At 43.0% G+C, this 20,342-nt stretch overlaps 1 protein-coding gene across 1 annotated transcript in view; it reads right to left on the bottom strand.

The window, feature by feature from the left end:
• The window catches only part of LOC310988783 (inactive dipeptidyl peptidase 10), a gene marked incomplete at its 5' end in the record, with an annotated part of 40,957 nt that overhangs the window by 17,394 nt on the left and 3,221 nt on the right, over window positions 1–20,342 (bottom strand). Inside the window, 7 exons of the mRNA XM_083975523.1 lie at window positions 698–818; window positions 1,312–1,399; window positions 2,061–2,113; window positions 7,774–7,845; window positions 12,773–12,867; window positions 14,403–14,498; window positions 15,924–16,038. Coding sequence (XP_083831649.1) covers window positions 698–818; window positions 1,312–1,399; window positions 2,061–2,113; window positions 7,774–7,845; window positions 12,773–12,867; window positions 14,403–14,498; window positions 15,924–16,038 — 640 coding nt within the window. The remainder of the gene's footprint in view (window positions 1–697; window positions 819–1,311; window positions 1,400–2,060; window positions 2,114–7,773; window positions 7,846–12,772; window positions 12,868–14,402; window positions 14,499–15,923; window positions 16,039–20,342) is intronic.

The following is a 20,342-nucleotide window of genomic DNA, read 5'->3' as shown; positions in this document are numbered from 1 at the left end:
CCGATACTTTGTGCAAATGCACCTAATGTGCCTGGTAAATGTAATAAAATAAAAAAGTACTGTATTTCAAGTCATAGCTTCCTAAGGATGCAAGACTTCAGAGTAACATATTTACTATACTGAGGTAGTGGCCTCGTTTAGAATATAGCCGAAAATAGTGTTTCAAACACTAAAAAAAGAACAGAAGTAAAATAAAACCATAAATTAAATTATTTTAAAAAAACATATTATTTATATATATATTTTTAAATTTATTTATTTAAAATACCACCACACCTGACTCCTTTCCGCTCCGCCATTGACTCTGACAGACTGACTGTGTGAGCAGCATGCCGCTGTGCTTACACGTTACGCACTTACCCGGGCGGAAGAAAAAGTACAGTAGTTCCTACCAACCGCGTGTCATTTAGACAAGATCTCAATAGTTTAGTTACTTTCCACTGTGTTCCTGTTAATGATATGCATTACCACAAAATGACTGAAGTATCAAAAGTATCGATATTTTCATTTGAGAATCGATTTTTCAGCACACAGACCTGGTATCGGAAGTATCGATATTTCAGTATCGATCTGCATATCACTCATATCAGTGACAGTTTTCTTTTTGAAAATGTCAAAACCACACAAGGACGATTTGTGCTTTTTATGATCACAGCTTGCCAACTTGAATTTTTTTGAAGCTGGAAGACGTTCCTACCCTCGTACGTCCAGTCCGACAGCCCATTCACCACGCTCTGATCCGGTTCGGTGGTTGTGAGACGCAAGGGTTTGACGGTCACGCTCGGCTTGTAGTAGATATCTCCGTCGAACACATAGGCCTGGCAGGCAGGGAGAAAGCAAAGACAAGACAAGACAGCGCCAGTTCATTATCACAGACGGTTTGGTTTGCAGGCTTCGACGCTGGCTGCCTGAACTGAGCGTCGGACGCCGTCCAAGACTGGGAATGAATCACTGGCCAGCGCACAGGCAGGCAGGCAGGCAGCTGAGAGCTAATACATCTTTACTTGCCAGTTGATATGCTGCAGATGAGCACTGACATGGCACCAAGAGAACCAATTACATTACAGAGAAGGTAGATGAATTATACTTGCGTGCGTGTTAAGCAACCCTATTATATCAGCACAGACCTTTTTTTTAATAACGACAAAGACATGGTACCACTGATGTTATCATTATGAAAAAGATGTCATTCATATACACACAGCCTGGTGGTGGTGGTGACGGTGGAGAAAATCTTATCATGTTGACAGACGTAGGCGCTGCAGATTATAACACATTGATCAGGATTGAATGAATAAGTGCGAGGCTCACCAGCTGGTTCCCCTGAGGCCCCCAGGAAGCGTATTGAAGCACCGTCTGCGTCTTCTCCCTCTGTGGAGGGTTAAGCTCTTGCAGATCTCTGGGAACACACACAAAAAAAAAACTCAAACATATAAGCTCCTCCATTATGGACGGCCGCCCCGGTTAAAGCCCTCTGAGGTCCATCCATGCCCCGGCCTTGAGAGAGATACTATATACTGCGTACTGTGAGGACACTGGAGCAAGATGCAGCGAAGGAAGAACAAAACAGAGAATGGGGGGGTTGCTTCATGCAAAGAGTGCAATATAACTTTATATCCATATATCTAGTTGTGTTTCTTTTTTTGCAAACATTTCCCTCCAAGGCATATAGGCTATTATTCAGGCAAGGAACGATGCTGCACGTCTTCCTGAAATCTTCCGTCCCACTCATCAGAAGTACCAGGGACCAGTTTGTTTTCCCTCGACTGATACTGATACGATGCAATATAGATATGAATCTCAGGCAGTGACGTCTGAAGTTACAGTACAAACCTCACGCTGGGACACGAAACCTGGAAGAAACACTGACGAATGAATGCATGTCTGACAGAAATATGAGGCTCTGATTCAATGAGACACGTGTTTTTGGGTTTTTTTTTAAACTTTTTTAAGGGAGGGCACAGGGGGGCGAGTTATTACGTAAATCCCGCAGGTCGGCTTGCATCGGTAACGCTCATGCCCAGTGCAGCCCATGCATTAGCATTCACGATTCCACCTACCCATTAGCCACATTGTAGATAGCATAGGAGGCTGTGAAGGACTGAGAGAACACCTGAAAGAGGTATATAGAGGATATCATGCACACAGGAATGCCACACCACATGTATTTCAGTGCTCACACACACAGTGCTGCTCATTCACATGTGTAAATAAAGTGAGTGAGTGGAGGGAAAAGAAAAAACAGGTTGTGAAGGACGCCGCTGAGGCCGACCTCATGATTAAGCAATAAGCAACGGGAAGCTGCTGCTTAAATCGCTGCAATTTACTGCATCAAGTGGCTTATTGCTTTTAGAAAAGGGCAGCAGCACAACATTAAGCTACTGAATTAGAAAAGCACATTGATCACTGATCTTTAAATTAAAGGTCCCACGTTCTGAATTAATACTGGGAGTAGAAGTATCGAAACAATGAGTCCAAAGGGAAACACACACAGAAACTGAGACTTACAATGGAGCTCTGTAACTTTGTGATGTCACAACGAAGCAGTCCTGCAAGCCCAGACATTATCTAAAGTTTAAAAACTCACTTTTATTATTATTTTTTTTAATCTTTTGGGCTTTTATACTGTCATTTGTGGTTTTAAATAACACAGGTCACAGGATTTTACTTTTATTTTTCAGAGTATTTTGGGGGGTTTTAAGGCCTTTAATGACAGGACAGTTAGAGAACGACAGAGAGAGGGGAATGGCACACAGCAAAGGGCCGCCGGGGGAATCAAACCAGTAAACCCAGTGAGCTATACGACGCCCCACAGGATTTCACTTTTATTTTATTTTTCATTGGTTGTGTTCAATTGTTTATCACAGTTTTCTCTTTTGTTTTAAAGTATCTTAAATCATTTTTATTTGTATACGAGCACCTTGTAACTATGATAAGGAAGTGACTATATAAATTACGTTTATTATCATCCAGGCCTGCAGGATTTGGCTTCACTGAGTGTTTTGCCTAAAGTCACCAATATTTTTATCTGATTGCTAAGAAAACAGAGAGACAAGCTGAGAAAAAGAGATGTAGAGCTACACTTAAAACCACAAATATACAAATGCACAAATAAATCACTGGTAAATTATAAAATATGGAACCTTTAATTCACATATGGAGCTTAAAATGAGCCCCATATTATATGTACTGTATGTAATTTCCAGTACTATTTGCGTTGATCAATACTCGGCCAATCACAGCCTCGTATAGATTTCTGTGAGTCATTAAACTGCTGTTAGCAATTTGCATCAGTTACATTACATCCCTATTGTGCTCACACAGCGCAGAGCAGAAATCTGGATCATGTGGATGTTTGCTTTGGACTAAAATAAAAAAAGACGACATCAGACAGAGACGTGAAAAAAGAAAAAAAAAAAAAACACAGAAACCAAGACAAGACATTTGTATCAACCATTACAGCGAATATCCTTCCCACTGAAATCTACAGAGTCTGGCAGCCTTTACACCAGCATCAGCCGCTCAATGAATAATTAAATTAACATGCTGAAGAAGACAAAAGGCCCAGAATCAATGGACGTGTGTGCATGTGTATACTGTGTGTGTGTTAACCGTAATAGATCGCAGCATTACCTGACAAACTCTTGGTATTATATTGATTTCTACCTTTTTTTGTTGTTGTTGGTGTTGCTGTTGTATCAAACAAAAGGTTGGAGGCAGGCGATTTGCCCAGTGGCCTCTGAAAGCCTCAGCCTGCAGGAAAACCAGTGCCTAAAGAAATTAAATGTCACATCCCCCTATACTGCACACTTAGCAGCGAAATTGGATTTCTCCTCCGTGTTGTTAGTCTGTTGTTAGGAAATGCATGGATGGAGTGAAACAGGGGGTAAAGCTGCAGGGGTATAAGAGAGGAGGGGGGAAATGAATCCTAAGGCGATCTAAGTTAGATTGAAATCTGATTGCGCTGTAAAGTCTCAGCGTGAGGAAGTGAGGAAGAGAGAAAGAGAGAGATGAAAACGTACACGGGGAAAAAAGAGGCCGTGTATAACGACAGAGGAGAAGTGCAGGAACAGGAAGAGGAAGGAAAAAGAGAAGGAGAAACAAAAGACAGGATGCAGAGCTGACAGCTCCTCTTCAGGAACAAAGGGGGCAGCGTTGCTTTAAAGCACCGCTGTTCAGTCAGGTGTTTATGATTTTGTAAAGAAACCTTCATCATTTACCAACGTGGAGCCGGTGGCGGAGGTGAATATACGTCAGGGGTGTCAAGCGAGTGGCCCCAAGTGTGAAAATTACATAGATACAAGAAATTGCACATTATTTTTTAGCAAGAAATCTCAGGTTGGTCCTAATATGTTTTGTTAAAGGATAGTTCATTAACTGTAAACATCTTAAAGGGATTGTTCAACATTTTGGCATATTGGCCCATTGCCATAATCCCTATAGTCATAGCAGTAGGTTTGTTACCGTTATTTGTCGGTGCAAGCTATTTTTAGAACGGCGGAGCAGAGCCGCGAGCTGCTCAGAGCTACGCTACGGAGGCTAATGGGATTTCTTGGTTTCCCTCATCAAACTCATCAAATACACAATCCAACAACTCCACAACGCTCTGGTGGACAAGTTGTGACCTGCACATTCACCACGCTATGAGATAATAACACAACGTTACCAGACAGAGTTGTTTTCAAGGTAAATGCAGAGACTGCTTGATGAAAAACTGTCCCTGAAGGCAACGGTTTTGCATGAATTTACCTCTAAAACAACTCTGTCTGGTAACGTTGTGTTATTATCTCATAGCGTGGTGAATGTGCAGGTCACAACTTGTCCACCAGAGCGTTTTGGAGTTGTTGGATTGTGTATTTGATGAGTTTGATGAGGGAAACCAAGAAATCCCATTAGCCTCCGTAGCGTAGCTCTGAGCAGCTTGCCGCTCTGCTCCACCGTTCTAAAAATAGCTTGCACCGACAATTAAAGGTAATGAACCTACTGCTATGACTATAGGGATAATGGCCATGGGCGAATTTGCCAAAATGTTGAACTATCCCTTTAATAATGTACTTATATGCAATAAAAAGGGGAAAATTCAATGTTCTTTTTATTAACAGGTTATCATGCCATAATTTTACTGGTCCAGTTTCGCTGTTTGTGGCCTCTGAACTAAAATGAGTTTGACACCGACCCCCCTGGTATACGTCATCATGTGTTCCCCCTGTGCGTTCCTGCATGTGTGTGTGTCCGTGTGATAAACACAAACACCCGGAGCATCTGTCTCATAGGAGAAGGCAGAGTGAACTCTAATGTGGCTGCCGGTGGCATAGTGTCATAAATCCTACAGATTGCTCCGCACGTCACCGCCCGTTCCTCAACCCCAATGCTGCCAAAACCAGGAGGAGGCGGGGGGAGTGGGGGCACAAAACACAGATTAAACACATTTAGAAGCTATATTGTGTGTGTGTGTGTGTGTGTGTGTGTGTGTGTGTGTGTGTGTGTGTGTGTGTGTGGGTGGAGGGTTAACGTATAGATATCACAGTACATGAAGATAACAGCTTCTTCTCCTCCTCATGAGCAGCCCCACAATGCGCCGCCTTTGATACCAACACCCATCAGCGTTTGCTGCAGAGTGCAAACACGACCTACCCCCCCTCTCACACACACACAGACACACACACACACACACACACACACCCCGCTGGCATTTTTATTTGTCCCTAAACTGCTGCTCTCTTGGCAGACACTGCTCCGTTTGACTCTGCTCATCAATTCCCCCGAAAACCTCCGTCGCCTCTCAACTATCTTGTCATCAGTCTTTGAGAAACACATAAGTCTTCTCTGTCTCTGCTTCCTCCTCACACACACACACACACACACACACACAATCTCACACACACACACATACATACACAATCACACAATCACAAGCCGGCTTATTTCTAACAGGCTCTCCTGTAGGAAATCTGCTTCCTCTTGTTCCTATGTGACCAAATCCCTGACTCTCTTCTATGTATACCTTCTTATCAAAATCCATTTATTTTCCCTCCACCAGGCACTAAAGCCTCGGGAGCTAATACAAAATCCAGAGAAGAGCTTTTTTAACTTCTGCTCTCTTCTTTAAGCATCTTTGTCATTTCTTTGATAACCGCTCTGATTAATGTGAACCGGGCAGAGCATCTAAGGCCAAATGGTGCATATCCACAGTTTTTCTTCAGCCCTCCATCACCAAGTGGCTCTTTGCTGTTTTGTTCTCTCTCTCTCTTTCTCTTTCTCTCTGTGCTACACTCAGCAGCAGCAACATCGTTCCTCCTCCTCCTCCTCCTCCTCCTCCTCCTCCTCTTATACGAACGGCGGCGATGGTGCAAACTGCTTCAGTCAGCAGATAGACAGGGAAAAAAGTGAGTGAGAGTGAGGAAGACGAGGCAGGAGGAGGAGGAGATAAGAGAGAAGGAAGGGAGGAGGAGGAGGAGGAGGGACCTAGGAGGAAAGAGAGGGGGAGGATGGAGGAATAGCCTCCACATTAAACACACAAATACATGATGTCTGAGTGTGCAAATGATTCCAGGTGGCCTGTGATTTCCTCAAGTGTGTGCACACATTCAAAGACACACAAACACACACACACAGCGAGCATACAGATGAGAGCAGACAATTCCCGCTGATATCAAAGGAAGTATGCTAATGACACGGCATAAATCAACGCAAAAAACTGGGCAAAGATCTGAGGCCGCTCGCTCTCTGAGCTCTGATTGGATGCATGTTAACCGCTTAATAATTCAGTTAGGGACGCACTGTGTTTGTGACGAATGCTGTAACACAGCAACAGGCACACACTCAGACACAAACACACACACACACACACACATACACAGATACAGATACGCAGATTAGAGCAGAAGAGAAGATCTATGTAAAGAAAAGCCCAAGGCGACGGAGGAGACTGAACGAATGGGAGTGCGATGGAGCAGCAAAAGATCTGCTTTCATATTTTTAATTCCCTCCCTCCCTCCCTCCCCTAATTCTGTTTTCCGATTACTCGCACATTACACAACTTTGCCTTATAGTTTGCCCCTTTGAGGAAAGAGTCAACAATTTATTAGTGGGACGGCGGGTATTTATTTACAGAGAGAGTGGAGAGAGAAGAGGATAGAGGAGGCTGAACTCTGCACAGATCTGTGTTGTCTGTGCTGCAGCTCTTATCTGGAAGCACCTGCATGCGATTGTGATTCTTGTCAGCTTCTCATTAAAATTCCTCACCGAACTAGCGGGGCGATTTCATTATCGCGGCTCCCAACTTTACCTCTTCATCTCATTGATTCTCCCTCCTCCTCCTTCTCCTCCTTCTCCTCCTTTCCCCTTCTTGCAACCCACTTCACACTGATCACTCACTCCGAGCTTCCACCACCACCAAAACCGACACCAGCCAGTTTAAATATTCAGCTCCCCATATGTTATCCCAGTCATTTGGCGGGCGGTGTTACGGAGCTACAGACTGCTGCAGTAGCAGAAATCAACACACACACTCAGACACACACACATACAGATATTCTCCTTCATGTTTCACTCCTTCTCTCTGTTGCTTCTCTCTTTGGGGCTCTGATTAGGATGCATGTGTAGACGTGTAGTAGGTTTGTGCACAGTCACACAGGTTGTCTTTGATAAGTCAGTGCATCAGTTTATGGCCCTGCCTGGATATTATATTCCCTGAAGGTGGTGGGGGGAAAAAAAAAAGTAAAATGTAAAAAAATAAAATCTGAGTCACCTTGGCATTCAAAGGAAACTCACCGGCTGGATGTTGTACGCCAAGAGGACGAACCTCTTGTCGGCTGACACCTGGAATTTAGTCGTGGTCAGATCCTGTACAAGAAGAAAAAGAGGAGGAGGAAGAGGAAGAAGAAAAAACACTGAATCAAAATCTTCCATTTGGTTTCCTGTGGAGAAAACGTGGTGGGATATTAGATATTAGATGCAGCGCTGCAGGGGGGGTGGAGAGAAGGATAGATAGGCTGTAGTAGTTAACTTTAATGTGGAAAACACTTCAGAGCCAGAGCCGGGTCTGGTCTAATTCTGTGCCAACAGCTGTTGTAGTGTTATGAGGATCCTAAACGGCTTTTTGCACAGAGAGAATCGGGACTTAGAGATTTCAAGCGATATATAATTTGCCGAGGTGGTGTGAAGCCTGAGACCTGTACAGACCAACACACACCTGGAGCAGCAGAGGTGAGACTGTGTATTTCAAAAAGGTTTAAAAAAAAAAAAAAAAAAACGTCTTTTTTTAAAAGTCTTTTCAAAAGCTAAAACAAATCAGCCTTTGTTCAAACTTCTGCTGTGCAATCAACGAGCCCCCACAGAGTTTCTATATTACACCAGCACTTCTTTTTATGAGCAGTAACTTATCAAGTTAAAAATCCTTCTTATTAGACGATTCGGCTTCGGCAATTTCCACTCTGCACAATACTGTTTCGTCATCAGAGTTCACACAGTGATCAGGCTTTTACTACGAACCTGTCGCACTCAACATATGAAGCAATAATATGGTAACTTTTCCGTCTGTCTGTGGTTTGATGTATGCAGCAAACTGACCGATGCATTTTAGAGTTTTAAATCGTGTTGTAAACAAACTAAGATCCTACATCTGTGAGATTGGCCAGAGAATCAAAAACTCTCTCGCACAGTTTTTTCCCAAAAGCACATCCAGACTCTCAATAAATACACACAGTAATTTCGCAACTCCATACATATCCATCCATATTATACATATATCACCACTTACAAGCACTTTACCCCATTTAACCTGCAATGTTGGTGTTGGTTTCCTTATCGTCTTTTAACCACCACCTCGTTCCTTGTTTTTATGTTGAAGAGTGTTTTTCTGTTTCCTGCTTTTACGATGTGTGATGATTGTAAGTATGTATGTCAGAATACCACTGTGATGTTGGGCAGTTGCAGTTTCATTGTATTTTAATGCAGTGACAATAAAGGCCTCTTAAAGGGATAGTTCAACATTTTGGCAAATTCGCCTATTGCCATAATCCCCATAGCAGTAGGTTCATTACCTTTAATTATCGGTGCAAGCTGTTTTTAGACACAAACTGCTCACGAATGGGGCCTTTCCCACAAAACTCATCAAATACAACACAATCCAACAACTCCAAAACGCTCTGGTGAAAAAGTTATGACCTTCACATTCGCCATGCTATGAAATAATCATGTATAATTATGTAACAGTACGGCACATGAAGCAAATACTCTGAACTACTTGCACTTTTGAAATCCCTCCGCCCAGCAGCAGCCGTGTCTGGAATATATAGTTCCGGCTGCATTTACCTCTAAAACAACTCTGTCTCTTAATGTTACATGATTATTTCATAGCGTGGTGAATGTGCAGGTCACAACTTGTCCACCAGAGCGTTTTGGAGTTGTTGGATTGTGTATTTGATTGATTAGGGAAACCAAGAAATCCCATTAGCCTCTGTAGTGTAGCTCTGGGCAGCTCGCGGCTCTGCTCCGCCGTTCTAAAAAATAGCTTGCACCGACAATTAAAGGTAATGAACCCACTGCTATGACTATAGGGATTATGGTGAGAGGAGAATTTGCCAAAATGTTGAACTATCGGTTTAAACGTATTTCAGTCGCTGTACTGCACCATTGTGACGAGAACAGAGCTGAGCCAAAAGGCAAAGCTCTTGATCTACTGGTCGGTCTCTGTTCCTTCCCTCATATATGGTTCATGAGCGAAGGGTCATGACCGAAAGAACGAGGTCACGGATACAAGCGGCCAAAATGGGGTTTTCTCAGGAGGTTTCCCTTCCCTTAGAGATAAGGTGAGAAGACTCTGAGTCGACCCACTGCTCCTTTTCGTGGAAAGCAGCCAGCTGAGGTGGTTCAGACATCTGGTGAGGGAGGCCACAGAGGCCATGGAGGCAGACGTAGTTGGACAGATTAAGGCCCAGTCCAATTATTCCTCCCTTAACACTAGCGCTTGGTTTCGAGTGGCCTCCAAAGAGCGATACCCCTTGCCAATGAAGTGGGAAGTGTTTAAATGTATGATGTACGAACGGACAAAATGAAGCTTTAAGTCTGCAGACGAGTTAACATGAAGGAGAGGCTAGGCTAATGAACGTAGCCGCCTAGGCGTTAGTTCATTAGTTAGTTAGTTTGGGTGTCAAAAGCTTTGATAGGCATGGCTTTCCATGGCTTCAATCTACAAAGCATATTTACAACATAGATAATAACATCTACAAGAAATCTACATTTTTTTCCATTTTTTTCCAGTTCCAGCGGTTGTGTTAGCGGTTGTGTTAGCGGTTGTGTGGGCTTTGATGATCTTTCTCCGTTTGATGAACCAATGAAGAAAAAAATGCAGAAAACAAAAGACGCCTTTGCTGCTTTTCATCTTGCACCACGTTCAAAGTTCGCACCTGACCTCCCTCCAATTTAAGGGGTGGTTTTAAGGCAATTTTAAAGGGATAGTTCACCCAAAATTGAAATTTCACTCATTATCTATTCACCCTCATGTCGACTACGGGCTGGGAGAAGTTTCAGAGTCCTCCATGGCTTCTCTGAGTTACAGGGGGTCTCGGCGTAGCAGTGCATGTCCATATAACGGTTGCAAATGGATACCAACTGTCTTCGTAACAAAAAGACACACCAAAAAACATCCAAATACCTCCATGCTGCTCGTATGTAACGTCTGTCTTGTATTGAAGCCCCGAAATGCAAAATTGTCCCGAAAAAATGAAATAAGTCTATATTTAATTTCAAGCTTGAAGCTCCTCTTCCCGGTTCGTCAAATTTGGACGAACCGGGAAGAGGAGCTTTGAGAAGCTTCCGCTACAAAACAAGCTTGAAATATAGACTTACTTAATTTTTTTGGGGACAATTTTGCATTTCGGGGCTTCAATACAAGATGGACATTACATACGAGCAGCATGGAGGTATCTGGATGTTTTTTGGTGTGTCTTTTTGTTACGAAGACAGTTGGTATCCATTTGCAACCGTTATATGGACATGCACTGCCAGCCGAGACCCCCTGTAACTCAGAGAAGCCACGGAGGACTCTGAAACTTCTCCCAGCCCTTAGTCCACATGAGGGGGAGGAGATAATGGGTGAAATTTAAATTTTGGGTGAACTATCCCTTTAAGGATTCAGGACACAAGAAGTGTTCGGGCCAAAATTGAAGTGGTTAAAATGGAAAAGGGTCTATATCTCCATCCTGGTCTGGTAACACCTCAGCATCCCCGCAGTCAGAGCCGGCTGATGTCTGATATCTGCTGCCCCCGCGACCCGATCGCTGATAAGCAGTTGAAGATGGATGAGTGGATCCTTCGTCTCACACATCACATAGATCAAAACCCAACGTCTGTGAAACACCACGCTGTCAGTTTGCAAATTGAACAAGAATTAATGTCTAATTTAAGAGTCGTCAATACACTTCTGCTATGACATTAACATCTGGTGCCAGATGTGATGGTGTTTATTCTGCTGTCTGAGGCTGATGTCTTCTCAGTGATGAATAATCAAAACACTGAATGCAGTTTGTAAATCTCAGTGGAAAACAAAGCAGAAACCTTTTGAGTTTCTAGTTCAGGCTTTGAGACGCCTGGTTACATGTTTTTAACTTCCTCTGGTGAACCGAGCTTTGTTCAGAGCGAATCTCATTTTAAAAACCTATTTATATTCTCAAAGGCTTTTTTTTCTCTGTTTTCATTGCTTTGGTTTGTTCTTATTCTCTGACCATTTTTCTTGGCTCATTTGGTTGGCTCATTTAAATATTTATTCAGATACCAAGGTTTAAAAAAAAAAAAAGCAATTCTCCTTCAAAAAAAAAAAAAAAAAGATGTTCCTCTTGGTATTCATGTGAGAAAATATCTTTTCTCTGGAATAATCAACAGCAGCGGGGACGACAAATCAGATCACAACACCGCGGAGACTCTTCTCTGCAACCTGACAACACATCCCTGCTTTAAGCTCCCCAGCGATGACCCACATAAGTCAGTCAGTGTCGCGCAGAGGCGGCGTTCAAAATGATGCCCTTGCTTGGGAAATTCTCTTTGAAGGAACACGTTGAGGGCTCACAGAGCAGCCAGATTGGGGGAAAATGAGCCGATACTGTCACTCTGCCAATTCTTTTTTTGTCTCAGCTGTGGGATGTGGAACAGTGGGACTCTACAGCTTCTCTCTTCCTCTTTCTCTTTCTCTTTCTCTCTCTCTCCATCTGCAACCATCTCCCTTAATGTTGGCCGATCTGCTCGTCCAGGTATCTGCACTGCAAAAACTCAAAATCTTTCCGAGAATATTTGTCTTATTTCTTGTCAAAATGTCTTAGTTCTAGTCAAAACTAATCTCTTTCCACTTAAAATAAGACTCATCACCTAAAAAACAACTTGTTTTAGATCATTTTCACTTGTTTCAAACTAATTTTCACTTGAAATAAGTAGAAAAATCTGCCAGTGAAGGCAAGTTTTTTGTGCTCTTGTAATAAGGAAGAAAAACTTGCTCCACTATCAGATTTTTCTACTTTTTTCACGTGAAAATATGCTTGAAAGAAGAAAAAATGTCTAAAAACAAACTACTTTTTATGTGATTAGTCTTATTTTAAGTATAATGAGATTTGTTTTGACTAGAAATGACATTTTGACTAGAAATAAGACAAATATTCTTGGTAAGATATTTGAGATTTTGCAGTGTGTGTGGGTATGTGAGTCTAATCAATACTGAAACCCCCGTCCTCTTCTATGTGCTGTGTTGTGTTGTGTTGTGTTGTGTATGTTGGTTACTCACCAGGGAGCTGTTGTCCAGCAGAGACGTGGTGATGTTGTTGTTGAGGCTAAACGACAGGACGTGTCCCTCTCTGGTGCGGAGAGCCACTTCGTTTTCTGGCGGGTTCAGAGGAAAACAAGGTCGACTCATGTGTTATTGTTAAAGTGATGACGACTTGGATCCACTGAGGCAGAGGAGCGGGGATATTTACTACTGTGTGTGTGTGTGTCCTGCACAACACAGTGGCTCAGTCTCAGGTGAGGTCATTAAAGGAGTCGTTTAAAGGTCAGAACCAAGTATCGACCCCTGAAGGTGAAAAATGAAGCCAACACGAAAAGTGAACTTTTTTTAAACAGAGGTCGACTCCAACAGTGAGTCAATCCCCATAGACTCCCATGTTATTGCAACACAATGTAACTATTTTACCTTAAATGCAGTGTTGGGCAAGTTACTCTAAAAAAACTAGGTTAGACTAGTTACTTTTCCTCCAAAAGTAACTGAGTTAGTAACTGAATTACTACATTAAAAAACTGACTAATTACCAGGAAAAGTAACTTTTTTTTGTCTGTTTTATTTTACATAGAAAAACAATAGAGTTCCCCATACAATAGTAATTACAGACGTAAATTTAAACAGATACTGATAGGACTCAATTTGCAATTGCAACAGCGCTTTAAAAGGGAATTACACCTTGCAACTGTAGGGGGAGCCCGAGAACAAAATTGTTTTAAAATAACTAAATGAAAGGATAATTACCATTTTTTACAATCTGGACTTTATTTCTAGCATAAAATACAATCTACTCACCCAGATATCTTTGGTGTCATTACAAGTCGTTCCGACGAAATTAGCTCCAGCTGAGAGTTGCGTATATCCGTATAATGCGAGTACATGGGGCAGCGCAATGCAGCCTCTAAATAACACATTATCTGCTGCGAAACTCGTTCATTTCACCAATATTTTGTTATGATAGGCTAGTGCTATTCCCCTCTGAGTCCGGGGTTAGCTGTTATCAACATGAGAACAGTCTGTAGGGTCTGTAGGTTGACCTACTGACCTCTGACCTGGATGATATCGTTTCGTTTGTTTTTAGCGCAACGAGCCAGAGTTTTAGTAAGTCCAGGTTGTGGAGAGGAAGCCTGTGGAAGCTGAACTTCATCCAGCTGCACATTTTGTTCTGACAAGTCAGAAACACGCAGAGATGGACCATAGCATTAGCGGTAGCAACAAGCCGCGCCGTGGTTGGAGATGACATCATCCAGGTCAGAGGTCAGTAGGTCAACCTACAGACCCCGGATGTTGATAACAGCTAACCCCGGACTCAGCACTAGCGTATCATAACAAAATATTGGTGAAATGAGTTTCGCGGCGGATAATGTGTTATTTAGAGGCTGCATTGCGCTGCCCTGTAGACTCACATTATACGGATACGCGGCTCTCAGCTGGATCTAATTTAATCGGAACGACTTGTAATGACACCAAAGTTATCTGGGTGAAAATGATCGTATTTTATGCTAGAAATAAGGTCCAGAATGTAAAAAATGGTAATTATCCTTTACCACGTTTACAGTCTGGTCTCTGCATCTCTACTACTTTCATCCCTCATGACATGAAACATTGATGTGTTTATTTACAGTGTGTGAATCCTCACCGTTCAGCCACGCCACGCTGGGGTCGTGAACTTTGAAGTCGTCGCTCTCCAGGTCCTCCATGGTGAGATGGGAGCGGAGTAACAAGTGAGACTCGTCTTTTGAGGGCAGAGAGAGATTTAGTTGAGTTCATCACAGAGTCTTTCCTGTTTACACACAAGAAGAGCCTGAGTACATTTATAGCTTGGCCTATATTTCTGCTCCACTCTTGGATTTGCATTCCCAATGTCATTGTTAATGTGTTTGTAGCATTTGCAACATTTGTTAAAAAAAAAAAAAGAAAGAAAGAAAAAGAAAAGATCCTTCCCCCATTTTAGGCCTGTTTAAGCAAAATAAAACTCAGACATTTTGTGCAGCACTCTTTCTTCCTGATGCACGGTTTGGTTAGATATTTAGCTTTAATCCTGGACGCAGGGGGAAACGTCCACACTGACAACAAACTAAACCTGCCAGCACATCTAAATCTCACTAATGAACTCATTACATCTTGTTTGTCTACTTTAAAAAAAGAAGAAAGAAAGTATAAAAACATCTATTTGCTGTATTTTTGGGAGGTGTTAGCTATTATAATCTCTTAGAGACTATTTCGTGGTTGCCTGGCAACTGCTCGGAGGCAGGAAATAAGTGGCTGAGAGTTTAACGCTCCATAAAACGAGGAAACTTTTAAACTGCAGTTAATGTACAAATAAACAAACAATAAATTAAGTGTTATAAAGTGTATAAAGACTCAGAGGCAGGTTGGAGCTGAGCTAACTGTTCCTATAGACCAGAGCGGCATTTTTATGCAAATGAGAATGACTGATGCATCCTGGGTAATTTAGGGTTCAGCCTAACTGGCTTGACAAACTAACTAACAAAAAGTTGTCTATTAACAGGCTATTTACAGACAACACTTAGCCAAAACCTACCCGGTGATTCGACCAAATACGTGTAGATGTCCGGGTAAGACATTTCTGGCCACTGTGTGGGGTCATTGATCATTGTGGGAGGCTAAATGAGCATACCGCTAGATTCATTAATTGTAATTTTTCAAGATAGCGTGAACGGTGGGTTTCAAAGAGGGTGTCAAAATAATTATGAGACATAGTGCTACAAAAGAAACAAAAAATAAAACATTCGAATTGATTGTTAGTTAGTCTACGCTCCATCAAAACACAAAAAGCCACTGAGTGCAATTTAAAAATGTCGGGTGCTGCCCCTAAATTACCCAGGATGCATCAGTCATTCTCATTTGCATAAAAATGCAGCTCTGGTCTATCCGTTTACAGCCATTTGTGCTAAGCTAAGCTAAGCTAAGCTACAGCTACACCAACCAGCTGCAGCAGTTGCTATAATGGATCTTTTCTTTCTAAATCTCCGCTCTGTAAAGTAAATAAAGAGACTTCACAGAAAGTCAAATTATCCCCTCAACTCTCCACTTCACAATCATTCTTCGCTTTGATGCTTTTACTTCCCTCCAGCTCTTCACCTTCTTTATTTTTTCCTCCCTCCCTCTCTCTCTGTTTCTCTCTATTTCCACTCACCAGGCGTGAGGAGGATGACGGAGAGGATGACCAGGGACATAACAGCCAGGATCACCACCATGGCAATCCCTATGCCCTTCCAGTTCCGCGGGGGGCCGTCTGTACTCCCCAGGTCCTGGTATTGAAGGAAACACACACACAAACACACACACAAACACACACACACACACACACACACACAAACACAGTGATGAATGTGTGCACAGCCGAGGAGGAGGACATTAGTGCTGCTTCATTTCCACAGTCTCACAGACATTCCTCCCTGACAGGCATATCACTGAGCCCCCCACGGGAGAGAGGATCCAGACCAGTTTTTTTTTTCCCGCCTCAGAATCACTGCGACTTTTGCTGAATTACAACCAATTTTCCATATGAGAACTGCATAAAATTGTTGCATATGAGAGATGAGACTTTAATTGAGGCGGAGGCAATCTTGGCCCACACCATAATTTTTCTCTGCCGTCGTCTCATTTCACACGCCGCATGAGTGATGGGGGGCCAAGTTGTCACGACATGTGTGGTGCCTGAAACTACAGTTTGGCTTTTTTTTATTTTTTGGGGGGGGTGGATCAGGATTTATTCATCCAGCAGCTCTGGATGAAGTCGTTAACAAGGTGTTATATTAAAAAAAAAAAAAAAGGGAGAAGAGGGGACTGTTAGTTGAAGCTGCAGCTTCATGTTTCAGCTTTTTATTATGAATTATTATAGCCTTTATTTGAACTCCCTACATATATTGAGGAGCAACCTCATTCACAATATGACAAAACACAAAACATTTTAAACATAGCCTACATAAGCATATCCATAATACCAAAAAGTAAAAGTGACAAAGATAAATTGAAAACAGAGAAGTCTAGTTAAAAACAGGAGCAGTTGAAGGTAAAATAAAATGCAGTTATGGATTTAAATTGTCCTAATGATAAAGTGTGGTAAGTTTCAGAGTGTGCAGGTTGCAGGTGCACAGGAAGAAAAACACCAAATTCGGTGTTAAAGGGGAACTATGCAAGTCCCTCCGTCCCTCTGCAGGCCATGCGCATTTGTTTTCAACAACGCCAGCGAGAAAGCAAACAATAGAACTGTATATAATGTTATTTATCATTATGATGTTACAGTTTGTATATTTGTGTAGTCTTATCTGTCATAAACATGAGATTAGGCCTATGGGTTGCAAAGGGGCGTTTGTGTGGTGCAGAGCTGGGACACCGGGTCGGAGGCTCTGATCTTGCAAAGTAACCCCCAGTATGTAATTTATTTGGCTTTTTATTATTTTATTTAAAATGTCTTTCATAAATACGTATTTCACTGAAGTTGAATCACACCCACATACAAATGAAAGCTTTCTCGCACCTTAGAATGAGTTGTTACAAGTCGTTACAAATACATAAGTGGGCGACGCACCGAACCGAGGCGGCCATGCTGCATCGCCATTTTTTACGTTCAGTGGCAGCGTGACCGTAGGTAACCACGGAAACTCAGCGGAGCTGTCGGCTCGGCCTGTTAAAACTGTCACCACTGTGTAGTGTGAGGAAGGACGGAGACACTGGTGTTGCATTCAGGTGCAGTCAGGCAGACGGCCGTCGGCAAACCAACCAGATGTCATTTTACTCCACGAGAGAAAGACGGTAAAACGTGGGTCAGGTAAACAATACGACATCACCATGACAACATATTGTTTTGCCTCGTGCTGGCGGACCACTTGTTTACACAGACGCTTGTTAATCCTGTTACATGCAGCGTCTGTTGTCTGTCTGACGTCTAACGTCACATTTCATGTGAATGCAAGTGAGTGAATGCAACATCAAGAATACGTTCGGATATGCAACCGCACCGCTATATGGGGGTAATTCCTACACATTATACACATTTATTTAACCATCACAATTACTCCAAAGCTGTTTAATTACGGTAAAAATGTAGCATAGTTCAGGTTAAAAATCCTGCAGCATGGTTCCTCTTCAACAGCTCAACAGCGTAAATTCAGCTCAGGTCCTTGTCGGGGCTGATGATGAACGACGCCACCGTTCGTATCCGTCACAATTAAACACGACTGCGTGCTGCCTGTTCCCATGATGCACTCCTGGCTGCTCCCCCTTATTATGAGTGGGCTGCCACCGCCGCTGCCACATGCCCGCTGGAGTGTGAGAGTTCAATCATAGAGAGGCCGTAAAACTCAGCCTTCATTATCGCTGCCCGTCCCTTTGGCTTCAACGCCCTCGATCTCGCAGCCTTGTTGGACCTAATCACCTTCCTCCAGGCCAGGCCAGGCCGCGGATGTGGATGTGGGAGTGGGAGGTGGTGTGTTAGTGGAGAGGGGCAGCCGGTGGAGGGAGGGAGGACATCTCTGTGGTTCACTGGACAACAGATTGCTGCTCCTGTACTCTCCCCGGGTGACACCAGCTGTCCCCGAATCTGTGCTGTCGGACACACTCGCCTGAACAAACCGTCTCCCACTGAGCACTTCCTCTCTAAAAACACACACACACATATGTCCAAACAGCAGTAGGCTACACAAACACACACACACACACAGAGGAGACTACTAGGCCTATACCTGACTGACTTGTCTTAAAGCCTACGGCCGCCGGCGCTTGCTTTATTAAAGACTTACATAACCGGAGTCAAAACATCTTAAAAAACCCATTTCAGAAAAGTGAAAACGGAGGATTAAAGGTCAGCTCGGCCGAAACCAGAACTACTGGGATCTCTCCACTCACTCCACAGCAGCTCCATGTTGTTTTCTTTATTCTTCTACTTAAATCCTTGATTCACATTTTAATCACTAGAGAAGTTCTCACCTCTTATGGGGAAGATGAATGAATGTTAGACATACAAGGTCTGCTTTATACCTCCACCTCCACCACCGGTTGCCAGCACAGGAACTCCTGCCAAGGTCTCATCTTTAATAGATCGTCTTGGCTGCAGTATCATCATAACATGTTCAAATTATAACCACTACCACTTGCACCTGCAGGGGACAACTTTTAAAGTGATGTTAGAAGTCTCCAGAGCAGAGCAGAGCTGAGCCGGGTGATTGATGTCCAACTCTATGGCCTTTCTAACGCTCAGTTTTATCTCCCTCTCAGCACCCAATCTCTCCGCCAACCAGTGTAATCCTTCCATCAGATAAAGAAACCTACAGTAGTCTATGAATCTTTGATAGAATCCAGTCAATACTGCATCACACTGCACCCTCAGCACTTTCTGTTTGACTGAACAGGTACAATTTTTTTTCGAAATACAGAGAATTTCGAATTGGATTTCATCACATATATAGCTACACCCACCTTGGGTATACGGCCGTGTATAGATGTATATAAATATATAAAGAACTACTACTACTATCCATGAATTGCTATGGCTCCGTGCATCCTTGGTTACATTATCATAAAGCAGATTATAAGGAATTAAACAGTGCTTCCCAGGATCTCATATAAGTTGAAAGACACATTTCAAATTAAATTCCTGTGCTTGACTGATTTCCTCCGCACACTATTTCATTTCCAAGTCCACCCTCTAATTACAGCGTGCAACACGAGGGCTGCTGAACATCCTCGTAATGGAAACAGCTCATTCCCCCCTGAGCCCAGACATTAAGACCGCACTTCCAATTAAGGTTGCACCGTCCGTCGTCAAGTCGGACCGCAAGAATCACCACATTTGTGCGAATCGAGGAGTTTTGTCACACTTGCAAATGAGGTACAGATGCATTGAGGCAGCAGCAAGCAAGCGAGCAAACTCCCCTGGGGTATAAACAAACACCGCTGGTTTGGTTCTCAATGCACCAGGGGGACTTGAATGCAGCAGCAGCAGCAGCACACAGGTGTGATGGACCAGTGCTGTATCTCACACTGGTGGACAAGCAAATCTCTGTATCTTCATCTCAAACCAGGTTTTTTCTGCTGACCCAGCGGAAAACTGAGCACGTTCTCCATCCCGCCTGCCCCCCATGGTCCCACAGGAGCTGCATGGAGGAGTAGCCTATAGGAGGAGGTGTCAGTCAAACACTAAATGCTTCAATGCAATGAATGCAAATCAAGGGTCTGGGTGTGTTTATGGATAACCCTCTTGAAGGAATCCCCTTGAGAGGATTTCTTTCTTTTTGCCAAACCAAGCAGAACTGCATGAGAGAAAGAAAGGAGAGCATTTACATTTTCCAGCAGAGCTCTGGGAAGTTTCACACTACACTACAACCAAAAAAAAAGAAAAAAAAAAGGAAATCGATAAGTCGTAAGTCCAGAGAGGGAAATGATTAATAATAGTGAAAATACAGCTGTTAAGGAGACTTTTAGATAAACACCCTCTATTGAGTTCCCTTTAGGTGAGACACCTGCATGTGCACAGTCAAGTCCGACTCTGACCTCTCTCTCTCTCTACCGCGTCAGCTTCAAAAACCCTCACTCTCAATCTGCACACACACTA

This window comes from Trachurus trachurus (genome assembly GCF_905171665.1).
Source record: "Trachurus trachurus genome assembly, chromosome: 7".
Classification (NCBI taxonomy): Eukaryota; Metazoa; Chordata; class Actinopteri; order Carangiformes; family Carangidae; genus Trachurus; species Trachurus trachurus.
The sequence above is the reverse complement of the archived record's forward strand: the minus strand, read 5'-3'. Positions and strand labels throughout refer to the sequence as shown.